Source organism: Balaenoptera ricei, chromosome 4 (genome assembly GCF_028023285.1).
Source record: "Balaenoptera ricei isolate mBalRic1 chromosome 4, mBalRic1.hap2, whole genome shotgun sequence".
NCBI classification, from domain to species: Eukaryota; Metazoa; Chordata; class Mammalia; order Artiodactyla; family Balaenopteridae; genus Balaenoptera; species Balaenoptera ricei.
Window position 1 is genome coordinate 28418345 of NC_082642.1, and position 27281 is coordinate 28445625.

The 27281-nt window shown below is 36.9% G+C and overlaps 1 protein-coding gene across 1 annotated transcript in view; it reads right to left on the reverse strand.

Moving 5' to 3' along the window:
- COL6A5 (collagen type VI alpha 5 chain) overlaps positions 1-27281 on the reverse strand; it is a 111513-nt gene that overhangs the window by 13720 nt on the left and 70512 nt on the right. Inside the window, exons 33-37 of the mRNA XM_059921933.1 lie at positions 24635-24728; positions 23430-24083; positions 20379-20456; positions 17577-17589; positions 14634-14842 (exon numbers count right to left, since the gene is read on the reverse strand). Of these exons, the coding sequence (XP_059777916.1) occupies positions 14634-14842; positions 17577-17589; positions 20379-20456; positions 23430-24083; positions 24635-24728 (1048 nt within the window). The remainder of the gene's footprint in view (positions 1-14633; positions 14843-17576; positions 17590-20378; positions 20457-23429; positions 24084-24634; positions 24729-27281) is intronic.

Sequence of the window (27281 nt, forward strand, 5' to 3'; positions counted from 1 at the left end):
TGTGATTCTGAGTCTCTCCCATGCCTCTGTTACATTATCTAAAAATTTATAAAATTGTTATAATAAACTATAACCTTATAAGGTTTTTGAGAGAATTAAATAAAAATTTCACAGTGCCTAGCATATCCTAAGCACTCTATAAATATATTTTTTTAGAAGGGAAAAAAACAGAGAAAAGTCTCAGATATCTGAAAATCCTACCCATGATACTATATTCTGTAAACCAGAATTTCCAAAAAATGCAAAGTCAGCTGATATTAGTGGAACACAATGGACATGTGTACAAGCTCATTCTGTTGTGTTTACGCATACTTTAACTGCAGAGGAGTTGGAATGACTTACACACCTCTCCATTTCACACTGCTAACCCAGACCTGTCTGGTGAGGCCACTGGTCAAGCTCTAGGCTGGGGCACATGTCTCTTATGGTCTCTTATGTGTCTCTGACTGTGTGTCATTGATTTTAGGCCAAAGGGAAATAGAGACATATTTTTCAATCTCTTGTTTTGTTAGATGTGTTCCTCTCTCCACCACTTGCCTGAACAAGTAGGAGTCACTGTCTTAAAATCAACTTCATCATTTTCCCCGAAGACAGAAAAAATATCGTTCTTGGCCTAGAGTTTTCTAGGTGGCATTTGGTCCAAACGACTCACCCTTGCCATCTATGTCACACTCTGAAACAACAATCTACAGAAAGATACCAGCACACTGAGAAAAGTCATGCATGCTTTAGGAGTTATTTATACCCAGACCACATGAATCTTTGTTTTTTTTAAATTTTTATTGAAATGTAGTTGATTTACAGTGTTGTGTTAATTTCAGGTATACAGCAAAGTGATTCAGTTATACATATATATATATATATTCTTTTTTAGATTCTTTTCCATTATAGGTTATTACAAGATATTGAGTGTAGTTCCTTGTACTATACAGAAGGTCCTTGATGTATATCTATTTTATATATAGCAGTGTGTATATTTTAATCATGAACTCCCAATTTATCCCTCCCACTTTGGTAACCATAAGTTTGTTGTCTATGTCTGTGAATCTGTTTCTGTTTCATAAATAATATCATTTGTGTTGTATTTTAGAGTCTATATATAAGTGATATCATATAATATTTGTCTTTCTCAGTCTGACTTATTTCACTTAGTATGATAATCTCTAGGTCCATCCATGTTGCTGCAAATGGCATTATTTCATTATTTTTTATGGCTGAGTAATATTCCATTGTATGTATACATCACATCTTCTTTATCCATCTATCTGTTGATGGACATTTAGGTTGTTTCCATGTCTTGGTTATTGTAAATAGTGTTATTTTGGTTTTAATGGTGTTAGTTTTTGCTCTGGCCTCTGGGTGAGTTTATAAGCAGTTTATAAGGCCAATTTATTGTGGTCTTATGTCCTCTAAATGAGTCATAAGCAGGAATTTTTAGAAATTAAATTAAAGAGACCTTCAATATGGCAGAGGAGTAAGATGTGGAGATCACCTTCCTCCCCACAAATACATCAAAAATACGTCTACATGTGGAACAACTCCTACAGAACACCTACTGAACACTGGCATAAGACCTCAGACTTCACAAAAAGCAAGAAAATCCCCATGTACCTGAAAAAAGAAAAAAGAAAAAACAGAGACAAATAAATAGGGATGGGACCTGCACCTCTGGGAGGGAGCTGTGAAGAAGGAAAAATTGCCACACATTAGGAAGACCCTTCACTGGCAGAGGTGGGGGGTGGGCAGGGGGGAAGCTTCAGAGCCACGGAGGAGAGCGCAGCAACGGGGGTGCAGGGGGCAAAGCGGAGAGATTCCTGCACAGAGGATGGGTGTCGACCAGCACTCACCAGCCTGAGAGGCTTGTCTGCTCACCTGCCAGGGCGGGTGGGGGCTGGGAGCTGAAGCTTGGGCTTCAGAGGTCAGACCCCAGGGAGAGGATTGGGGTTGGCTGCATGAACACAGCCTGAAGGGGGCTAGTGCACCACAGCTAGCCAGGAGGGAGTCTGGGAAAAAGTCTGGAGCTGCTAGATAGGCAACAGACCATTGTTTTGGGGTGCATGAGGAGAGGGACTTCCTGTTCTGTGTGCCCACAGATGGCAGAGCATGACCTAAGTGAGCTCCAGAGACAGGCATGAGCTGTGGCTATCATCTCAGACCCCAGAAATGGGCATGGACCGCTAATGCTGCTGCTGTCACCAAGAATCCTGTGTGCAAGTGAAGGTCACACTACCACACACCCTCTGGAGCCTGTGCAGCACACCACAGCCAGGGACCTGTGAGCCAGGGACAACTTCCATAGAAGAACACATGGTGTGCCTCAGGCTGTTGCAATATCATGCCAGCCTCTGCTGCTGCAGGCTCGCCCCGCATTCCAATTATGGCTATGGTACCCCTCCCTCTCCCCAGCCTGAGTGCGCAAAAGAGACCTAATCAGCCACTGCTTTGACCCCCTCCTGTCTAGGTGGGGAACAGACACCTGAGGGTGGCCTACATGCTGAGGCAGGGCCAAAACCAAAGCTGAATCCCAGGAGCTGTGCAAACAAAGAAGACAAAGGGAAATTTCTCTGTGCAGCCTCAGGAGCAGCAGATTAAATCCCCGCAATCAACTTGATAAACCCTACATCTGTGGATACCTGAATACACAACAAATGTTCCCAAAATTGAGACAGTGGACTTTGGGAGCAACTGTAGACTTGGGGTTTGCTTTCTGTGTCTGATTTGCTTTTGGTTTTATGTTTATCTTAGTTTCGTTTTTAGTGCTTGTTATCGCTGGTGTATTTGTTTATTGGTTTGGTTGCTCTTTTCCTTTTTTCTTTTCTTCTCTTTTTGTGAGTGTGTGTGTGTGTTTCTTTGTGTGATTTTGTTTGTTTAGATTTGTTTTACCATTTGTTTGGGGATTCTATGTGTTCGTTTTTTTTTTTTTTTTCCTTTTCTTCCAAGCCGTGTGGCTGGTAGACTCTTCGTGCTCCGGCCGGGTGTCAGGCCTGAGCTTCCGAGGTGGGAGAGCCAAATCCAGGATATTGGTCCAACAGAGCCCTCCCGGCCCCATGTAATATTAATCAGTGAGAGCTCTCCCAGAGAGCTGTCTCAACACTAAGACTCAGCTCCACCCAACATCTAGCAAGCTCCAGTGCTGGACACCCCATGACAAACAACTAGCAAGACAGGAACACAAACCCACCCATTAGCAGAGAGGCTGCCTAAAGTCATACTAAGTTCACAGACACCCCAAAACATACCACAGGATTCGGCCCTGCCCACAAGAAGGACAAGATCCAGCCCCACCCACCAGAGCACAGGCACCAGTTCCCCCCACAAGGAAGCCTACACAAGCCACTGAACCAAACTCATCCACTGGGGGCAGACACCAAAAATAACACGAACTATGAACCTGCAGCCTGTGAAAAGGCAACCCCAAGCACACTAACTTAAACAAAATGAGAACACATAGAAATATGCAGCTGATGAAGAAGCAAGGTAAAAACCCACCAGACCAAACAAATGAAGAGGAAATAGGCAGTCTACCTGAAAACAATTCAGAGTAATGATAGTAAACATGATCCAAAATCTTGGAAATAGAATGGAGAAAACACAAGAAACTTTTAACAAGGACTTAGAAGAACTAAAGAGCAAACAAACAATGATGAACAACACAATTAATGAAATTAAACATACTCTAGAAGGAATCAGTAACAGAATAACTGAGGCAAAAGAATGGATAAGTGACCTGGAAGATAGAATAGTGGAAACAACTGCCGCAGAGCAGAATTAAGAAAAGAGAATGAAAAGAATTGAGGACAGTCTCAGAGACCTCTGGGACAACATTAAATGCGCCAACATTCGAATTATAGGGATCCCAAGAGAAGAAGAGAAAAAGAAAAGTTCTGAGAAAATATTTGAAGAGATTATAGTTGAAAATTTCTCTAATATGAGAAAGGAAATAGTAATATTAACCAAACTATCAAAAATTAAACACAAATCAAAAATACTAAAAGCAGCAAGGGAAAAGCAACAAATAACACACAAAGGAATCCCCATAAGGTTAACAGCTGATCTTTCAGCAGAAATCTGCAAGACAGAAGGGAGTGGTAGGACATATTTAAAGTGATGAAAGGGGAAAACCTACAATGAAGATTACTCTATCCAGCAAGGATCTCATTCAGATTTCACAGAGAAATTAAAACCTTTACAGACAGGCAAAAGCCAAGAGAATTCAGCATCACCAAACCATCACTACAACAAATGCTAAAGGAAGTTCTCTAGGTGGGAAACACAAGAGAAGGAAAAGACCTACAATAACACACCCAAAACAATTAAGAAAATGGTAATAGGAACATACATAACAATAATTACCTTAAATGTAAATGGATTAAATGCCCCAAACAAAAGACATGGACTGGCTGAAAGGATACAAAAACAAGGGCCATATATATGCTGTCTACAAGAGACCCACTTCAGACCTAGAGACACATGCAGATTGAAAGGGAGGGGATGGAAAAAGATATTCCATGAAAATGGAAATCAAAAGAAAGCTGGAGTAGCAATTCTCATATAACACAAAATAGACTTTAAAATAAAGACTATTACAAGAGACAAAGAAGGACACTACATAATGATCAAGGGATCAATCCAATAAGAAGATATAACAATTGTACATATTTATGCACCCAACATAGGAACACCTCAATACATAAGGCAAATGTTAACAGACATAAAAGGGAAAATCGACAGTAACACAATAATAGTAGAGGACTTTAACACCCCACTTTCACCAATGGACAGATCATCCAAAATGAAAATAAATAAGGAAACACAAGCTTTAAATGACACATTAGACCAGGTGGACTTAATTGATATTTAAAGGACATTCTATCCAAAAACAACAGAACACACTTTCCTCTCAAGTTCACATGGAACATTCTCCAGGAAAGATCATATCTTGGGTCAAAAATCAAGCCTCAGTAAATTTAAGAAAATTGAAATCGTATCAAATATCTTTTCTGACAACAACATTATGAGACAAGATATCAATTACAGAGAAAAAACTGTAAAAAATACAAACACATGGAGGTTAAACAATATGCTACTAAATAACCAAGTTATCACTGAAGAAATCAAAGAGGAATCAAAAAATACCTAGAGACAAATGACAATGAAAACATGATGATCCAAAACCTATGGAATGCAGCAAAAGCAGTTCTAAGAGGTAAGTTTATAACAATACAATCCTACCCCAAGAGACAAGAAAAATCTCAAATAAACAACCTAACCTTACACCTAAGGCAATTAGAGAAAGAAGAAGAACAACAACCAAAAAATCCCACAGTTGGCAGAAGGAAAGAAATCATAAAGGTCAGTTCAGAAATAAATGAAAAAGAAATGAAGGAAACAATAGCAAAGATTAAGAAAAATAAAAGCTGATTCTTTGAGAAGATAAACAAAATTGATAAACCATTAGCCAGGCTCATCAAGAAAAAAAGGGAGAGGACTCAAATCAACAGAACTGGAAATGAAAATGGAGATGTAACAACTGACACTGCAGAATAAAAAGGATCAGAGAGACTACCACAAGCAACTATATGCCAATAAAATGGACAACCTGGAAGAAATGGACAAATTCATAGAAAGTACAACCTTCCAAGACTGAACTAGGAAGGAATAGAAAATATGAACAGCCAATCACAAGTAATGAAATTGAAACTGTGATTAAGAATCTTCCAACAAACAAAAGCCTAGGACCAGATGGCTTCACAGGTGAATTTTATGAAACATTTAGAGAAGACCTAAGACCTATCCTTCTCAAACACTTCCAAAATATAGCAGAGGGAGGAACACTCCCAAACTCATTCTACGAAGCCACCATCACCCTAACAACAAAACCAGACAAAGATGTCACAAAGAAAGAAAACTACAGGCCAATATCACAGACGAACACAGATGCAAAAATCCTCAACGAAATACTAGCAAACAGAATCCAAAAGCACACTAAAATGCCATACACCATGATCAAGTGGGGGTTATCCCAGGAATGCAAGGATTCTTCAATATATGCAAATCAATCAATATGATATATCATATTAACAAATTGAAAGATAAGAACCGTAGGGTAATCTCAGTAGATACAGAAAAGGCTTTTGACAAAATTCAACACCCATTTAGGATAAAAACTCTCCAGAAGGCAGGCATAGAGGGAACCCACCTCAACATAATAAAGGCCATATATGACAAACCCACAGCCAACATCGTTCTCAATGGTGAAAAACTGAAACCATTTCCTCTAAGATCAGGAACAAGACAAGGGTGCCCACTCTCACCACTATTATTCAAGACAGTTTTGGAAGTTTTAGCCATGGTAATCAGAGAAGAAAAAGAAAACAATGGAATTCAAATCGGAAAAGAAGTAAAACTGTCACTGTTTGCAGATCACATGACAGTATACATAGAGAATCCTAAAGATGCTACCAGAAAACTACTAAAGCTAACCAATGAATTTGGTAAAGTAGCAGGATACAAAATTAACGCACAGAAATATCTTGTATTTCTATACATTAATGATGAAAAGTCAGAAACAGAAATTAAGGAAACACTCCCATTTACCATTTCAACAAAAAGAATAAAATGCCTAGGAATAAAGCTACCTAAGGAAACAAAAGCCCTGTATGCAGAAAACTATGACACTGATGAAAGAAATTAAAGATGATACAAACAGATGGAGAGCTATACCATGTTCTTGGATTGGAAGAATCAACATTGTGAAAATGACTATACTACCAAAAGCAATCTACAGATTCAGTGCAATCCCTATCCAATTACCAATGGCATTTTTCACAGAACTAGAACAAAAATTTTCACAATTTCTATGGAAACACAAAAGACCCCAAATATCCAAAGCAATCTTGAGAAAGAAAAACGGAGCTAGAGGAATCAGGCTCCCTGACTTCCTATACTACAAAGCTACAGTAATCAAGACTGGCACAGAAACAGAAATATAGATCAATGGAACAGGATAGAAAGCCCAGAGATAAACCCATGCACATATGGTCACCTTATTTTTGATAAAGGAGGCAAGAATATACAATGGAGAAAAGACAGTCTCTTCAATAAGTGGTGCTGGGAAAACTGGACAGCTACATGTAAAAGAATGAAATTAGAACACTCCATAACACTATACACAAAAATAAACTCAAAATGGATTAAAGACCTAAGTGTAAGGCCAGACAATATAAAACTCTTAGAGGAAAACATAGGCAGAACACTCTATGACATAAATCACTGCAAGATGCTTTTTGACCCACCTCCTAGAGAAATGGAAATAAAAACACAAATAAACAAATGGGACCTAATGAAACTTAAAAGCTTTTGCACAGCAAAGGAAACCATAAATAAGACGAAAATACAACCTTCAGAATGGGAGAAAATATTTGCAAACGAAGCAACTGACAAAGGATTAATCTCCAAAATCTATAAGCAGCTCATGCAGCTCAATATCAGAAAAACAAACAACCCAATTCAAAAATGGGTGGAAAACCTAAATAGACATTTCTCCAAAGAAGACATACAGATGGCTAACAGGCACATGAAAAGATGCTCAACATCACTAATCACTAGAGAAATGCAAATCAAAACCACAATGAGGTATCACCTCACACTGGACAGAATGGCCATCATCAAAAAATCTAGAAACAATAAGTGCTGGAGAGGGTGTGGAGAAAAGGGAACCCTCTTGCACTGTTGGTGGGAATGTAAATTGACACAGCCAGTATGGAGAACAGTATGGAGGTTCCTCAAGAAACTAAAAATAGAACTACCATATGACCCAGCAATCCCCCTACTGGGCATATACCCTGAGAAAACCATAATTCAAAAAGACATGTACCACAATGTTCTTTGCAGCACTAGTTACAATAGGCAGGACATGGAAGCAACCTAAGTGTCCATCAACAGATGAATGGATAAAGAAGATGTGGCACATATATACAATGGAATATTACTCAGACATAAAAAGAAACGAAATTGAGTTATTTGTAGTGAGGTGGATGGACCTAGAGTCTTTCATACAGAGTGAAGTAAGTCAGAAAGAGAAAAATAAATACCGTATGCTAACACATATATATGGAATCTTAAAAAAAAGAAAAGAAGAAAAATTGGTCATGAAGAACCTAGGGGCAAGACGGGAATAGAGATGCAGACCTACTAGAGAATGGACTTGAGGACATGGGGAGGGGAAGGGTAAGCTGGGACATATGTACACTACCAAATGTAAAATAGATAGCTAGTGGGAAGCAGTCACACAGCACAGGGAGATCAGCTTGGTGCTTTGTGACCACCTAGAGGGGTGGGATAGGGAGGGTGGGAGGGAGAGAGATACAAGAGGGAAGAGATATGGGAACATATGTATATGTATAACTGATTCACTTTGTTATAAATCAGAAACTAACACAGCATTGTAAAGCAATTATACTCCAATAAAAACGTTAAAAAAAAAAGATGTGGCACATATATACAATGGAATATTACTCAGTCATGAAAAGAAATGAAATTGCATAATTTGTAATGAGGTGGATGGACCTTGAGTCTGTCATAGACAGTGAAGTAAGTCAGAAAGAGAAAAACAAATACCATATGCTAACATATATATATGGAATCTAAAAAAAAAAAAAAATGGTTCTGCTGAACCGACATGCAGGACAGGAATAAAGATGCAGACGCAGAGAATGGACTTGAGGACACAGGGAGGGCGAAGGGTAAGCTGGGACGAAGTGAGAGAGTGGCATGGACATATATACACTACCAAATATAAAATAGATAGCTAGTGGGAAGTAGTTGCATAGCACAGGGAGATCAGCACGGTGCTTTGTGACCACCTACAAGGGTGGGATGGAGTGTGAGATAGGGAGGGTGGGAGAGAGATGAAAGAGGGAGGGGATATGGGTTTATAAGTATCTGTATAGCTGATTCACTTTGTTATACAGCAGAAACTAACACAACATTTTAAGGCAATTATACTCCAATAAAGATGCTAAAAAAAGAATTAATAAATATTTATGGCTTTATTCATGTATGGTTTATAAAAAAGCATGAGAGAAAAATAATTAAATTAAAATTTAAAAATTGAATTGTACCACCAAAATTGTTTTAAAAAAAGTTCTCCCATTGATGACATGATGATCGTGAAATTTGGCAGCTGGATATATTCCGTCATTTGAAAATGCAAACAATGCCCTTGCCAGACAACACAGACTACATTGTTAAGTTAACGTTTTTGTGGAAATGGGCATGGATTTGAATCCTGGCTCTGCCGCTTACAAGCTGTGTGCTGTTGCTTGAGGATCTTAACCTTTGCATCAGTGTCCTCATCTGTAATATGTAATAGTCATTATAATAATAATAATAGATTTTCAGGGTAAGGATTAAGTTAAATCATGTATATAAAGTGCCCGGCGCATAGTTGCACTAAATAAGTGGTAGCTTCTGTCATTACTATTATTTCTCAGGCATTGTTTGATCATCAAGTGAGACAGTGAATACAATGCTGAAATGAATACTGGCCCCCAAAGCATTCCATCTGCACTTTTTATTAAACTGAATACTTTCTTACTTGTATTAGGCTTTTTTTTTTTTTTTTTTAACTCAGAGTATACTTTGATTATCAGACTACAACCTCCTTGAAGACAGGGCCTCTGTCTGAATCTTTTTTTTTTTTTAAATCTCTCTAACCCCCCAAAAGACTAGCATGGGGCTTAATTCAGAACAGGAGTCAAATACATATTTGCTGCATGGGTATTCATGGGAAAATCCATGTAAATGCTTGGCAGAATCCTTTCCTATAGGAAGCCCTCAATGAGGGCTGCCACTGCTTTGTCGATTGCCACCACCACCATCACCCAATTATCACTTCAACTATCTACGTTTTATTCCATTAGCAAAGAGTCCCCATGAAAACAAGTGTTGCTAACACTATAGAACATTGCTTTAGTAATTGCAACAAATGATTGCATGAGACCTACAGAAGCAGCCTCCATGAAGTCAAATCATCCACATCCCCTGAACTCGCAGTTCACATTAGCTCTGCCGCATGCAAAATCTTCAAGGAAGACACCCAAAATATAATAACTATACAATAAATTCTCAAGCAAAAGTGAATGTCACAACCTCAGTCCACAGCTTAAAATGAACAGGAGACTCAGTTTATCCCCCAAAGAGCAACCAGATGATTGAGATTTCCTAAAACGTTCATGAAACATGTCATTACAATTCAAACATGATCCTAATTCTATCACTGACTTCTTTAGCATGTGTACAGATATGAAAGTAGGACATTCAGCTTGGGGACTGCTCCATTGGGTGACTCAGAAGCCAGTTCTGTTGCATTTAATTCCAGTACAGATTTAAATGTAGCAGAAGATATATGTCTTCAAGTTCAACACATGACAGAAAAAATTGGAAGCAAGCTAAGTGTTCAACAGCAGATAAATAGTTAAATACATTCATTCATTGAAAGTAACTTTATGAGAACACAGAAAAATCAGTATGAAGCTTGCAGCAATATGTAAAATGTATAACATATGTGAAAAGCAGGATATGAAATTGAATAAAACTATGTAAACCTATATGCCTATGGAAAAACCAAAAACTGCACTCCACGCCACAAATAGCTCAGTCTGCTAAATTGTGTGACTTGTGACTCTGTATTACAATTTTATATGGTATGATAGTACTTCTACAATTTTTAAAAAATTAGCAGAATCCTGAGGGTGTACTGGGAAACAGTGGACAGGGTGTAGAAATCTTGAGTCCCTATACTGAATGTTTTAGTTCCCTGATCTTGGGGACTTGAAGTTTCTTCTAAAACAGGGTTTCTTTCACTATTGACAGTCTGACTGGATAATTCTTTGTTGTGAGAGGATGTCCTGTGTGCATTGTAGGATGTTTAGCAGCATCTGTGGCCTCTACCCACTAGATGCCAGTAGCACCCTCCAGTTATGACAACTAAAAATATCTCCAGACATTGCAATATGTCTCCTAGGGTAGAGCAGGGTGGAATCATCCCCAGGTGAATTTGCAAGAGCTAATCACTAAATACCTTTCCAGCTCTAATACCTTATGATTGATTCAAAATCAAAAGATACATTGGCTTTAAAAAAAACCTGATTGTAGATCACGATCAAAGTTAGCAAAATAAGAATGTAAAACAAAATCCATGCAAATTTCCTTGAGCACAACTCCAGCCTAATTTGAAGAGGGAAGTGTTGCCTCTTATTTCTTAATAAAATTCATTGAAAAGAACGTCAGCTGAAATTATCCTAAGGCCAGGGAGTGCTTAAAGCTATGAGTGTGCCCTAGGTTGAGTTTGGGTTGGTATTTAACATTCATTAAAAATTATCCTGTCCCTCTTTAATCTTGACAATAGACTAACTGTATCTTAAGTATTAGTTAACATAGCATCTTTGAGAAAGTGCTAGGCTCACCATTGGGTCAACAGTTGCAATTTAATTAGAATTAAACCACCCATTTTTCATTACATAATTCCAAAGAACTATGTGTATTCCATTGGTGAGTAATTAAGAGCAACTGAATTTTCCAAGGAATTTTTATATTGTGGATGCCGTGGTCAAAATGCATAATAGTATCTCTAGATAACCCCGACATATTTGGATCTTAAAATGTCTTGTTAGATAGATGTTGGATGAATAGATGGGTGGATGAATGTTCAGTGTTCTTGGATGAATAAAATAAAATTATAATCCAGTTTACCTGGATCCCTTTGACAATAGGAATTCTTCTGTTCTGTGATGCTAGTTACTCAATTGCTTTTAGCTGAGAACACAGAGCAAATCTGAAAGCACACCAAAGTGGTAGCATGCACAGTAGTTCTTAAACTTCAGCCTGGATCAGAATTTTCACTTGTTAAAAATCAGATGGCTGAGTCCCACCTCCAGTTTCTGCTTCAGTAGGTCCAGGATCAGTGCATTTCTAACGAGTTCCCAGGTAATGCTGACGTGGCTGGTTTATGGACACATTTTTTGAGAATCACCAGGATAGTGGATCTGAAAAATGAGGACCTACAAAAATCACCCGTGGTGGTTTTAAAGCTTGTGGCTTTTTCCTGGCCACTCACACCCCTAAATATGAAGCAGTAGTACTGAGAAGGGCTTAGGAATCTATGCTTGTGAAGGGCTTCCAGGTGATCCTGATACAAATTGTCTTTGAGCTGCTGTAAGGAGTGGAGAGGGCCAGGAAAGGTGATGGAATTAAGGATGAACTTGGAAACTGGAGTAGGGAGGAAGAAGCAAGGGAGAGGCCTAGGTAGAGAGATAGTGGTTGTGTTTCTTGTGAAAGAGAGTGATACACAACTCATTGCCAGCCCACAGTACTCTGGGAACTCTAAAAGTTTCTTAAATGGTTAAGGTTCTTGACTTCCCCAGGACTCTCCATTCAAGGGCACAAAAATCAGCCCTTGGCCATAAGAATCACATTATAAATGAGTAATAAGCATAGCATGTGGAAGTTCTTACAGAAGTTATCAATCTTTTTATTTGTGCAATACATCTGGAATGTATCAAAGCTCATCTCTTAGCGACTAGATAAAATATCTGAACTACAATTTACTCTCCTTGAGGATGGCACATTATACAGAAAGTTCTCAGCAGCTTTTGACAACTAGCTAGCAATGATTTTAAAAAGAAAAAAAAAGAAAGAAAGGAATAGTATGAAGTCCCTAGACAACACTGATGATCTGAGACTCAGATTTATTTAAAGTATAAAAAATATATATTATCCTTAGGTTTGAGACTCTGTTTCCAGGCAATCACAACTCAACATAATCCTCCACAGAACTCCCAACACACTTCAATCCACTGCAAGAGAAATTGGGTGTGGTGGGTGTAACAGCAAATTGACATTTTTTTCCTATAGAGCCATGCAACAATTATTTCTGCAGTCAAATTGGACCTTAAACTGGTTATGAGTATCTTGATACCAGACATCTGAAAAACCAAATGAAAAGTGTTTCTATTATTACTGAACAACAGTCATTAAAGATGGCTGCAAAGATGAGTTTCTCCTTTTTTCCCTTAAATATCCAATTAATTCTGTCTTTCTTGAAAAGTTCCACACTTCTGAATTATTAGACTTTAAAATGCTTACCACTAACAATACTATCACAAATGACAATTGGGTATTCCAACTCTGCCAAAATAACTTCTCTTTTTCTTTTTTATTCTTCCTAAACCAAACCATAATAAATTCCTATGCCTTGAGGGCTGTTGTAATTACCATATCGTTAAAATGAATACCCCAAATTAACTGCATCCATTAAGAAGAACAAATTTTGTATTTTCTTCTTTAAGCTATGTCTATATAATGATAAAAACCTGTTTTAAATAAGAAATCACACACTTGAATGCCTTAATGCCAAGGAACTACATACATCCAGGTTTACTTCATTACTTTTTTAAAAAAGTCTTATTTTTCAACTAATGGGTAATTGACTTTTTAATTCTCAATTCTAGCTTCTATAAAGGAAAGCTTAGCTGCTTTAAAGACAAAATTCAAACATGTGTATTTCAGAAATAGGGGGAAAATATGGGGACATCAGTGTTGAACCCAAGGAAAAGAACATTTATTTATCCAAGGAAATTACTAAGAATGAATATTATGAGATTGGCCACCTCTTCTTTCAAACTTGCATATTCTAACGTCACACATGATACTTACGACATAATGCTTTAAATGCTGGCATTCTGGCCAAATAAGCATTTTGGGAGACTCTAGATACATAGATGGAATAGCTGAATAGTCTGTTTAGAATTCTCACCCTTTTAAATGAAAATACAGCCAAAATTCTATGATATGATTTGTTTGAAACTATTAAATCCTGACAAAAAGCATTACTGCTTTGCCATTAAAATGTATAGAGTAGGGGCTTCCCTGGCGGAGCAGTGGTTGAGAGTCTGCCTGCCAATAGAGGGGACACGGGTTCGAGCCCTGGTCTGGGAGGATCCCACATGCCGCGGAGCAACTGGGCCCGTGAGCCACAACTACTGAGCCTGCGCATCTGGAGCCAGTGCTCCGCAACAAGAGAGGCCGCGAAAGTGAGAGGCCCGCGCACCGCGATGAGGAGTGGCCCCCGCTTGCCACAACTGGAGAGAGCCCTCGCTCAGAAACGAAGACCCAACACAGCCAAAAAAAAAAAAAAAAAAAAATGTAGAGAGTGGGGTAGTTTATTTTATTTCTAGTGAAAAAACCTTACACCTTCTAGTGAAATCACAAATCACAAATTCTGGGGCACTGGTCAGGCCAACTTTTAAAAATTATTTTAATTCCTCTTTTGCTATGTTATTCTCTATAGTACCTCCTTCTACATCATACTAACCTAAATTGTGGTTTCTAGAGAAATCTTAAGTTTGGTGAGCATATCAGGGACATTTCTTAGAGCTTATCAGTGATTTCCAGAGTGGTACCTGTGACCATTTAAATCTTCAGATCAAATAAAAGCTGCAGTTGTAGCCACCATCTTGAACTTGAAAAATGTTGCTTTTTATACCCACCTTATTTATTTGATTCTCTATTAGTGTTAAAGGATGAGGATCCAGTTATTTTAAAATTACTGCTATAACTTTTCATTTCCTTACCAGAAGTGAGACTTGCAATTTCTTCAGAATCCTGATCTTTGTCATATTTAGTTGTTAATTTCTGTGGCATAAACATTTGGCTTGGAATGTAAACCAGATGGTCACTTCCACTGTCTTCCAACACAAAAGATGAATCTCTGCCCACACTCAATTCCTGGCCAATGAAGCTCTTCTCTCCTGAAGAAATCTCATGTGGCTCAGGGGTAAATCTAGAAGATAAAAGGGAAAGTTTTAGGTGAACCTATATAACTTTGGGGAATACAAATAAAATATCCCAACAATTTAATATAGTTAATTATTTCTTAGAAGAAATAAAATTGGGTGATAAAAATCTAAATTTATTTCAATCAAATAATTCATTATACTACAGGGGAATTCTACTAAACATGTAATGAAGAACTAATACCTATCCTTCTCAAACTATTCCAAAAAATTCAAGAGGATGGAACACTCCCAAATTCATTCTACAAGGCCACCAGTACCCTGAAACCAAAACCAGACAAAGACACTACAAAGAAAGAAAATTACATGCCAATAGCTTAGATTAGTACAGATGCAAAAATCCTCAACAAAATATTAGCAAAATGAATCCAACAGTAGATAAGAAGATCATACACTGTGTCAAGTTGGATTTATTCCAGGGACACAAGAATGGCTCAACATACACAAATCAATCAGTGTGATATGCCACATTATCAAAAGGAAGGACAAAAATCATATGATCATCTTAATATATGCAGAAAAAGCATTTGACAAAATTCAACCTCCATTCATGATAAATACTCTCATCAAAGTGGGTACAGAAGGAACATATCTCAACATAATAAAGACCATTTATGGCAAATCCACAGCTAACATCATATGCAACGGTGGAAAGCTGAAAGGTTTTCCTCTAAATTCAGGGACAAGTTAAGGCTATTTAACCACTTCTATTTAACATAGTTTTGGAAGTCCTAGCCACAGCAATCAGATAAGAAAAAGAAATAAAAGGCATTCAAATTGGAAGGGAAGAAATAAAACTGTCCCTATTTGCAGATGGCATGATACTTTATATAAATACCCTAAAGTCTCTACCCAAAAACTATTAGAACCAATAAATGAATTAAGCAAAGTCACAGGACACAAGATTAATATACAGAAATCTGTTGCTTTTCTATACACTAATAATGAACTATCAGAAAGAGAGAGTGAAAAGCCAATCCCATTTAAAATCACTTCGAAAAGAATAAAATACCAAGGAGGTAAAAGACCCATACTCTGAAAACAATAAAACATTGATAAAGGAAATTAAAGATGATACAAAGAAATAGAAAGATATCCTGTGCCCTTGGATTGAAAGGATTAATATTGCTAAAATGACCATACTACCCAAAGCAGATTTAATGCAATTCCTATCAAAATACCCATGAAAATTTTCACAGAACTAGAACAAATAATCCTAAGATTCATATGAAACCACAAAAGACACTGAATTGCCAAAGCAAGCTTGAAAAAAAGAACAAAGCTGGAGACACCACCCTCCCAGACTTCAGACTATACTACAGAGCTACAGTAATCAAAACAGCAAGGTACTGGCACAAAAACAGATACAGAGATCAATGGAACAGAATAGAGAGCCCAGAAATAAGCCAACACACTTATGGTCACTTAATCTAGCTATGACAAAAGCGGCAAGAATATGCAATGGAGAAAAGACAGTCTCTTCAATAAGTGGTGCTGGGAAAACTGGACAGCTACATGTAAAACAATGAAATTAGAATATTTTCTCACACCATATACACAAATAAACTCAAAATAGATTAAAGACCTAAATGTAAGACCAGAAGCCACAAAATTCCTACAAGAGAATATAGGCAAAACATTCTCTGACATAAATCACAGGCAATATTTTTTTTGTCTCTGCCTCCTAAAGCAAAAGAAATAAAAGCAAAAATAAAGAAATGGGACCTATTAAACTTAAAAGCTTTTGCACAGCAAAGGAAACAATTGACAAAACTAAAAGACAACCTATGGGGTGGGAGAAAACATTTGCAAATGATATGACTGATAAGGGATTAATATTCAAAAGAGATAAATAGCTCATACAACTCAATATCAAAAACCAAACAACCCAGTTAAAAAATGGGCAAAAGAGCTAAATAGAAATTTCTCCAAAGAAGACATACAAATGGCCAGCATGCACATGAAAAGATGTTCAACATCTTTGATGATTGATGATTAGCAAATCATCAGAGAAATACAAACCAAAACCACAATGAGATAGCTCCTCACACCTGTCAGAATGGCTATCATCAAAAAGTCTACAAATAACAAATGTTGGTGAGGATGTGTAGAAAAGAGAACACTTGTACACTGTTGATAGGAATGTAAATTGATGCAGCCATTATGGAAAACAGTATGGAGGTTCCTTACAAAACTAAAAATAGAGCTACCATATGATTCAGCAATTCGCATCCTGGGCATACATCTGAAGAAAACACAAACACTAATTTGAAAAAATACATGAACCCCAATGGTCATAGCAGCACTATTTACAATAGACAATACATGGAAGCAACCCAAGTGTCCATCAACAGATGACTGGCTTAAGAAGATGTGGTATACATATACAATAGAATATTACTCAGCCATAAAAAAGAATGAATTATTGCCATTTGCAGCAACATGGATGGACCTAGAGAATATTATACTTAGTTAAGTAAGTCAGAGAGAGAAAGACAAATACTGTATGATATCACTTATATGTGAAATCTAAAAAATAATGCAAATGAATGTATATAGCAAAACAGAAACAGACTCACAGGTACAGAGAACAGACTAGTGGTTACCAGAGGGGAGAGGGTGGTGGGGGGGAAGAGCAGGTTAGGGGTAAGGGATTAAGAGATATAAACTACTGTGTATAAAATAGATAAGCAACAAGGATATTTTGTATAGCACAGGGACTTATAGCCATTATCTTGTAATAACTTTTAATTGAGTATAATCTGTAAAAGTACTGAATCATTCTGCTGTAATCCTGAAACTCATATAATATTGTAAATCAATTATACTTCATTTAAAATAAAAAGCGTATACTGATACATTTGTGTAAATTCCCATTATCTTTCCCTTTCCTGCCATCTGCTTATAGCCTATGAAACACTACTTTGGAATAAATCAAGTCTGATTTGTCACAGAGTTTTAGATAAATGACAAGAAACTCATAGGTTACTTGGGACAACCAAATAATGTGTCTTAGTTTGATATCAATCTCCACAGAAAATGTAGAAAATAGTCATTTAATCTACCATCAACTGCTCTGAGAAGAATAAAACTATATAAAATATATCTCATTGACACCATGCTTCCTAAAATGGTGTCTACATTTATATTCTTTGGAGTAAGAATGATAGTTTGAAAATATTGTGTTTTTATTTAGGTGATGATAAAAAACATATTCAATATAAGTTTATTCTTATTCTATTAATGCACCTTTATGCAATTTCAAGTCCATGTTTACATTTGCATTGATACTGTTGTTTGGCACACGGTGGTACTACTTTAACTGTTGAGAGTTAATGAGGAAAGGAAATAAAGTCAGACATAATGTTATCAACAATACATTCACACCAAGCAAAAGCCAAATGATACAATGACATAGAGTGGGAATGACCGTTTTGCAGTAGTGCAGGTGAAGACAAGTGCTGGGGAATCAAGCACTCACAGAACTGAGTGGGCAAGCTGAGAGCAGAGGTGACTCTGCAGCATGCATCATGTTTTACACATTTTACCAATATGCACCATATTATTAATAATTTTTTTATTGAAGCATAGTTAATTTACAATGTTCTGTTAGCTTCAGGTATACAGTAAAGCGATTCATTTATACATACATATATATGTGTATATATATACATATATATGTGTATATATACACATATATATGCGTATGTTTTCAGATTCTTTTCCGTTATAGGTTATTACAAGATATTGAGTATAGTTCTCTGTGCTATACAGTCGGTCCTTGTTGTTTACCTATTTTATATATAGTAGTATGTATATGTTAATTCCAAACTCCTAATTTATCCCATTCCCCTGCACCTTTCCCCTTTGGTAACTGTAAGTTTATTTTCTGAGTCTGTGAATCTATTTCTCTTTTGTAAATAAGTTCATTTGTACCACTTTTTTAGATTCCACATATAAGCGATATCATATGATATTTGTCTTTCTCTGTCTGACTTCACTTAGTATGATAATCTCCAGGTCCATCCATGTTGCTGCAAATGGCATTATTTCATTTTTTATGGCTGAGTAATATTCCATTGTGTGTCTGTGTGTGTGTGTGTGTGTGTGTGTGTGTATTATATCTTCTTTATCCATTCATCTGTTGATGGACATTTAGGTTGTTTACATGCTTGGCTATAAAATTTCTTATTTTACTTTTGAGGAATTCTATTTGGCAAAGCAGAATCATCTAATACATTAAATTAGTGTTTTAAATTTGTGTCTTATTGAGTTTCCTTGGGTTTGATGTACGAATTTGTTTTTGTTTGATAGTTGCATAGGAACTATACACATATGGTATTTGCAGCTAGATTTGTGTTTGTACATGTTAAAATAACATTATATTAAAATGTAGTCCTGTAAGAAGGGATTTTCCTTTAAATAAGAGTATTGTCTATTCCATGTTGGGAAACACTGCTTCACAGGACATCAGTGCCATATTGTCCTTCAGAAGGTGTGAGCTGCTGGACACTTCCTTGTTAAACTACTAAATATAAATGAAACCTGACATGAGAGGAACATGTATTTGCATGAATTCTGAGGAACACTTCATCTTGCCATTTTGGATATATGGGTTTTATGGGAAAGACCGCATCTATTTTGAGAAGCTCTTGGCTTAATTGCAATCTGACAGGACAGGGCCATTATGGGCTAACTCTGGGCTTTCACAGACTGTAGTCAGGGATCCAAGCTTGGTGAAATAGAGAGAAAAGCACAGAGCAGCCAAATGGGCCATTCTCGTTCTGTTTGAGGTTCAAGTCCATTCAGATTAATTATTTCTATTTTCACTCAAGATAAAATTTTAAAGAAAATTATTTACATGTGCAATGATATTGTGGGGTCTTTCATGCTGTTTTGGGAATGAAACAATGAATCACATGGAACCCCATACTTCAGTGAGAAGATATTGGGATAAACTGTAATAAGTGCCTCAGCAGAGGTGTAAAAAGTTATTTAAAAAGGAAAAACTGTGGATTTTGACTGAGAGTAAATATGGGCTTTGAAGAGGAGACAGGTTTAATCAGGGCCATGAAGGATGGGTAGGGTTTCACTGGAAGGAGCAGGAGCCCAGGCAGTGTGACCAGAGGTCCAGGAGGGTAAACTCCTGGACCTTTGGTTACACAAGGCAGACAAGAGTCCAGTGTGGCCGGAACTCAGAGCTTATGATGGGGAGAGATGAGAAGTAAAGTTGAGGTGGGTTGAGACTGAATTCTGGGTTCTATTCTGGGGTAAATGTCAATTTGGAAATTTCTGAGGAAACCATGAATTTTAAAGCAAAATTGTAATAAGCTCATGAGGATGTTATAAAAACATCAATCCAGAAAGCATGCTTGTGTGTAACTTCTGCTATGGAAAATGGAATACATGAAGAGCCTTTCCTTCAGAGACCTTATCATCTGCCATCAGCCAATTACACACCCCTCAGTCAATCAACAGTCACTTGTAAATATCAGAGCTTTCTAACTCACAGAAGATTGATACTTCGATTATCCTCTTCCTTTGAATTGATGAGTCTGCAGATGTTTTCAAGCATCATTGGTGGGTACTGATTGAATCCTCCTATTGAGAGAGGAAAATTATAGTTAGATTTTTAAACTAGAAATTGTATTTGCTAGGGAAAGAGAATTCCAACAGGAATCTTCTTGAAGCGATAAATGTCACTAAAGTATTTCAGCACAATTTGGCTGGGGTGAGAAAAGAATATAGTAACAACTAGAAATAGCATTCAGAATTTGATTTTAGAACATTTTGCAGCCAAAGAATTACCGGGGTCATGGAAACGGACCTCCTCAAATTGTTCATTTAAGGGTTAATTGTGATGCAGAGACACGATTTCCATATGTTCAGGCTAACATAATTTTATTCTGATCCTATAATACTTTTTCACTCAGACTTATGCTAATAGAAAAAGTAATATTTTATTACATGATGCTATTTCTGTGCTTCTGCACCAATTAACACTGATTTCCTAGGAGGAAAATAATCACAGGAAAGATTTTAGCTTACTGACCTAAATAATATGTTCCTTTACCTCCTTCTATTGTTGTTCTATAAACTGTGGAATACTGAGAAATATATAATTTTCCCCTCATTCAGGAAAATAAATAGGTTTTAGTGAAAGGAGATCTTTGACCATTGAATGATCGAAGACTCCATGAAAATATCTCACAGAATGTTTATGGTTTTATAATAATCATATTTCTCTTGTTCTAAGATGAGCATCTTTTTCTATTTCTCTGAAATGAGACTGTCTTCTAATCAATTGTAGTTGACAGTTGCTATTGGTGAGGAAGGAATCATGATGCCATTGTTATCACCTGTGCATGTGGGAACAACAAACGTGCCAGCACCAAAACTTGTAGAATTGGGGTCAGTAGTTAAGAAAAAATTCCCGGAAGTATTAGTAAAGGAGACTTTTAACTTCTACAAACCAAGTGGTTATGGGAAGACAGTGAATTGGATGTGTTTAACAACATTGCTCAGATGGAAATCAAAAGTAAGCTAGCTCTAATAATTGCAAAGCCTAATTTAAGAGCCCAGCAAGACCAGTTTTGTGTTATTTCATAGAGTCTTTTTAAAGTGCTGCTCCTTTGGGGTGCATTGACATATACACACTACTATACATAAAATAGATAACTAATAAGGACCTACTGTATAGCACAGGGAACTCTTCTCAATACTCTGTGATGACCTGTATGGGAAAAGAATCTTAAAAAGAGTGGATTTATGTATATGTATGCCTGATTCACTTTGCTGTGCAGCAGGAGCTGGCATGGCATTTTAAATCAACTATACTCCAATAAAAATTAAATTATAAAAAAGATTTTCTAAAAAAATCTATCATCGATCTTGATGGTATAAAGAAAAATATTGCATGGGAAAAGATGGGTATCAATGACTCTGAGTCAAGAAAGAGCTCACAAAAGTCAAATTTTGACTAGAAGAAGTTTTAGGAATGCCTTAACCAAGTCTATTTCACGTATATTCCCTTTTTATGTATGCACAAGAGTGACATATCATAGTCTGTCTAAAAGAACTTTTTTGAAGACTATAAAATAAAAAACTCTAACAGGAAAGTCAGTATCAACATTTAACTGGAAGCACTTTTTCTTTCATTTTTCATAATATAATGGTGCATTATACAGTGGAAGGCATTTAGAGTTAAAGAAATTACATGATATCCCCAAAGGGGCAATTATTGGATTCTTCAGTCGAATATGAGTCACAGGAGAAAGGGGAAGCTCCTTCTGCAATGAAGAGTGAACTTCCAAGACGTTGTCACTATGGTGGTATTGGAGATTCCTTGAATACCAGGGCGACTTTGGAATCCTAGGGTGGTGGGATTGGTTCCAACAGAACCTAACTCTACACTTGTCAGATTCCCAGAAAAAAAAGGTTCAGCTCTGATTCCATGGGATCCTCTAGAGCAGGATTTCTCAACCTCAATGCTATTGACATTTTGGGCTGCATTGTTCTTTGCTGTGGGGGGGCGCCCTGTGCATTGTAGGATATTTAGCAGCATCCTTGGTCTCTATCCACTAAATACCAGTAGTATCCTCTCTCTTAGTTCTGACAACCAAAAGTGTCTCCAGACATTTCCAAATGTCATCTGGGGAGCAAAATCATCCCCAGTTGAGAACCACCTCTCTAGAAAGAGCATTTCTAAACCACTGGTGGTGAAGGACAAGGTATTTTTATTTCTAGCTTTTTGCAGACTGATACTTTTGGTTTATATCTTGTTCAATGAGACAAAGTCCACTGTTTATACACTTGTATAATGTGGCAATGTCAAATTGCTTTAAAAGTTTCCAGATGCTTATTCTCAATTTCTGTATTTCTTTCTTTCAGAAATATTTCTGTATTTCTTTCTTTCAGAAATATTTCTGTATTTCATCAGTTTATGAAATTTCTGTATTTCATCAGTTTATGGACTAACACTTGTCCAATGGGTGACGCTTTGTAGTACATTGGCCTAGAACCTTTCTACTCAAAGTGTGATCTGTGGACCAGAAACATTGACATCACTGAAGAACCTGTTAGAAATGCAGAATATTAGGCTCCATCCTACACATACTGAATCAGAACCTCCATTTTAACAAGATTCCTGTGTGGTATGTATGCTCAGACTCTTTGGAAGCAGCACTCTCACAGAGGTCTCCAGGGTACTCCAAGGTTGGAAATAAACCAGGTGTAGCAGGGAAAACTTTTATTTAAATGCTCAACCTGGAGACCACCTAAGAGCTGCTAGAACTTCTTTATGTTGGGCAAGTGTAGTTCAGGAGATCTCCAGTCACTCTGTTCCTTCTAGTGCTGAGATTTTGGCTAAGAGACATTGTATCATGAAAAAGGTCTCACCGCATTATGACCAAAGCATAAACAAGGTATAACCAAGATGTGTCCTATTCCTGTCCCCTTTTCACCATCTAATTCACATATTTTGGTTAGCTATAGATACAGAGGTATGTTAGGTTATAAATACTACTAACAAACACTAATTTATTAAAACATAGAGAAAATAAAATAGTGACTTACGTCTAACTGAGTACACAAATGGCTTTAAAAACTTCACAACATAATCCAGGTTTGGTTTATGAATTCTCCCAAGCTGTATCAGATGATGATCAAGTGGGTGGCTGGCTAGCTCCTCTATGTCCTCCTTATGTGTAGAGCCCAGAGAAATCACAAATATGACATAGCCTTGACACTTGGCCTTCAGAGCCATCTTCTTTAAGAATTCCTTTCTCTCATGATTTTCTCCAGCGGAGACCACAAAGATGACCCTATGTTTTCTCAGTTTGGGTGTTCTTGGGAAGAGATCCTCCACAGTCCACAGTAGGGCATGGTCAATGGTGGATTCTCCATTTAGTTGTTGGAGGTAAGTCTGGATGTGCCTCTTCATTAGAGCTTGATTGTCATATGTTGTAAACTCAAACTCTGTTTTTACCACATCCTTCTTCCTCCCATCCCAAGGAGAGTAGCTCAACAAGGCAATCCTATCACCAGAGTCTGAGGTTACAGGGTCTGAGGCAATATCAAAGTTGTCAAGCATTGAGCTCACCAAGGCTTTGACATCCTTAAATTCATCACTTGTTATATTCCTAGAATTGTCTAAGAGGAAGGCGACATCCATGTATGAATTTTCAGGTAAGAAAATCTCTTTCTTGCAAGTATTTGGAAAACATTTATCTGAAAACACATAGAGACTTATCATTGGTTCAATGTCAGCACAAGAAGACACTGTTGTTTGAGATCTTCAAGTGAATAAAGGACTGATTACCAAAAATTAATCATCTGATCAATACCTCTTCAATCTCACATCATTTAAATTAATAAGGAATTTTCAAAGTCCCCATAATTTCTGTGGCCACTAGCAGACAATTTGGGAATGTCTTTGTTGAAAGCAGATGTAAGTAACATGTATACTTAAAGTCTATAAGACATGTCCAAACTCTTTTAGAAAATATTTTAAATATTTTAGAAGCTTTTGATACAAACTATCAAATTGTCCCCAGGAAAAGTCGAATCAATTGGGATAATCTTCTAAACCAATTTTCACATTCTGTGGAAACTTCAAACATTACAGAGATTGAAACTCTGACATATGGTGTTGAAAGACTGGAAAACTTAAAATAGAATCTACAATCAAAAATAGAATTCTTTGATAAAGGTAGATTTAATAACTCACCCAGAAGGCATTTAAGTGTTTCAGCACAATAAATTCTTCTCATTAGTCTTACCATAGCAAAGAGTACAGTGCCGAAGTCTTTCTAATGGTTCATATTCCCCATTTGGAGGAAAAGGAAGCACCTGAAATGTTCCCGTGTTGTCAAACTGCATTGAAAAAGAAGTATATGTTTACTTGCTCATTTTCTTTAGTCATCATCAGGAATACACTGTGCACACACTTTAAGAGTTTGAAAAACACCTAACTCATCACCATCACCTTGCATTGTAGCCCATTGCTCTATTCAGTGCATCTTTATGCATACACACACACACACACACACACACACACACTATCCCCCCTTGATCCTAAACATAACCCAAGGAAGCATATAGAACAGGTATCAGCAACCCAATTTTATGATGAGGAAACTGCCACAAGTTAACCACAAGATTCACCCACTGGGGTAGATATTAATATCTCATTCTTATCTCTAAACCTGCAATTCTGCATTGAATTTTCACACACTTCTGATTATGCACCAGCTGTTTATGTACTATACATCAGTTTCTGGGGTTGGGTCTTGCAGAAATTTTACATTCACAAGTTTCCTTTAGCCTCTTTAAGTAGTGATTCTAACTATTTCCAACCAATCACACTATCTAGAAGAAGGCATATCTTTCAGATGTCAAGTGGATTTCTCCAATCACAAATTCCAATTAAAAGTTTATTCCATACTACTCAGCCATAAAAAAAAAGTGAAATAATGCCATTTGCAGCAACATGGATGGGCCTAGAGATTATCATACTAAGTGAAGTCAGAAAGAGAAAGACAGATACCACGTGACATCACTAGTGGAATCTAAAATATGACACAAATGAACATATCTACAAAACAGAAATAGACTCCCAGACATAGAGAACAGACTTGTGATTGCCGAGGGGCTGGGAGGGGAGGGATGGATTGGGAATTTGGGATTAAAAGATTCAAACTATTATATATAGAATGAATAAACAACAAGGTCCTACTGTATAGCACAGGGAACTATATTCAATATCCTGTGATAAACCATAAGGAAAAGTATATAAAAGAGAATGTATATGTATGCCTATATATATGTTTGTGTGTGTATATATATATATACACACATATATATATATATAACTGAATCACGTTGCTGTACAGCAGAAATTAACACAGCATGTAAATCAACTATACTTCAATTTTTAAAATGTCTATTCCAAAAGGATGTAGACAGAGGACACTAAGTCTATTCAAAATTCTTGGTAGTATACTGCCTGATTTTGTCTGTTTCTTGATTATATTTTTGCTTTGATACTCACTGAAATGGGCAATATATAGCATTCATTCATTCATTCATTCAGACTCAATAACTATATATTGGGCATTTACTCTGTATGAGGCACCATGCAATACAGACACTTTAATTACAGTAATAGAAATCTATCATTCCCAGGTGATGAGGGGATCTTTCAATCGACAGAGATGCTCATGCTTTTGTTCTTTCTCCCTTGGGAAATTAAAAGGTAGAAAAACCACCCCCTCTGTTTTTCTGTAAAGTGCTGACTGAGCGTTTGGTAATATGCATTATCATTCCAGCCTTATAGTTAGAAAGTAGTTACTACATTCCTACTCTAGTTTTTATGAAACTGGATACTTTGGGTGTTATTTTGTGTTTGACCTTGTTGGTCCCCCATGTAAAGATTAACTGCAACCTTGGTAATCAAGGAAGTTTATTCACAGGAGTCAACCACATTCTCTTCATTCATCCATGCATTCATTCAACAAATATTTATTGAATGCCTACAATGTTAAATAGGTAATATTCTAGGTGCTGGGGATACAGAAATGAACAAAGCAGATAAAATCTCTATCTTACATTCTAGTGGGGGGACATATACCACAACAAAACCAATAAATAAATTATCTATGTTGGGAAGTAATTATTTTTATAGAAAATACTTCAAATTCCTACAATCTTTTCTGTCAGGATCTATTCTCCCTATGACTCCTATTTCCAAAATATTCATGGATACCTTACGAGCAGATTGACTCTCTTCATGTTATAGAGAGCTTTTCTTTTTATAGTAGACATGTGTATATGTGTAAAAATAGACCTTTATAACCTCTTGGATGACATAATGATTCTACCCAGGTCCAGGAACATGTATTTCATGGACAATATGAGTAGATTTTAAAATAGTTGAAGAGTAGATGGAGAAGTTCTTCAGTTTGTGGGGAGAAAGAAAGAAGCACAGATCCCATGAGAATCTGTGAATCCAAAAGGGATGGAACCTCTCTTGGGAAAAAGGTTCATACCCATCAAAGTTTTACACAACATTAAGGGTTCAAAAACCCCCTAAACTTCACCCATTACAGTTTAAGACCAGCTGTTCAATGAGATACAGCTAGCAGATGACAGATTTGAGAAACACCAGGTTGGCAGAGGGCTGGTAAAGCATTATATTGACAGCCCTAGTTCAAATCTTGATTTAGCCACTTAATAGCTGTACAAAATTGAAGAGGTCACTCAAACTCTCTGGGTCTCAGTTTCCTGATTTTTAAATGGAGATAATGTGCATTTACTTCAGAGGGTTGGAGAATGCCTGAGTGTGTATGTAAAGGGACAGTGTCTGGTGCCCAGCAGGACCTGAACAAAGGTGGCTGCTATCATTGGCTACTGTGCTTATTAAAAATT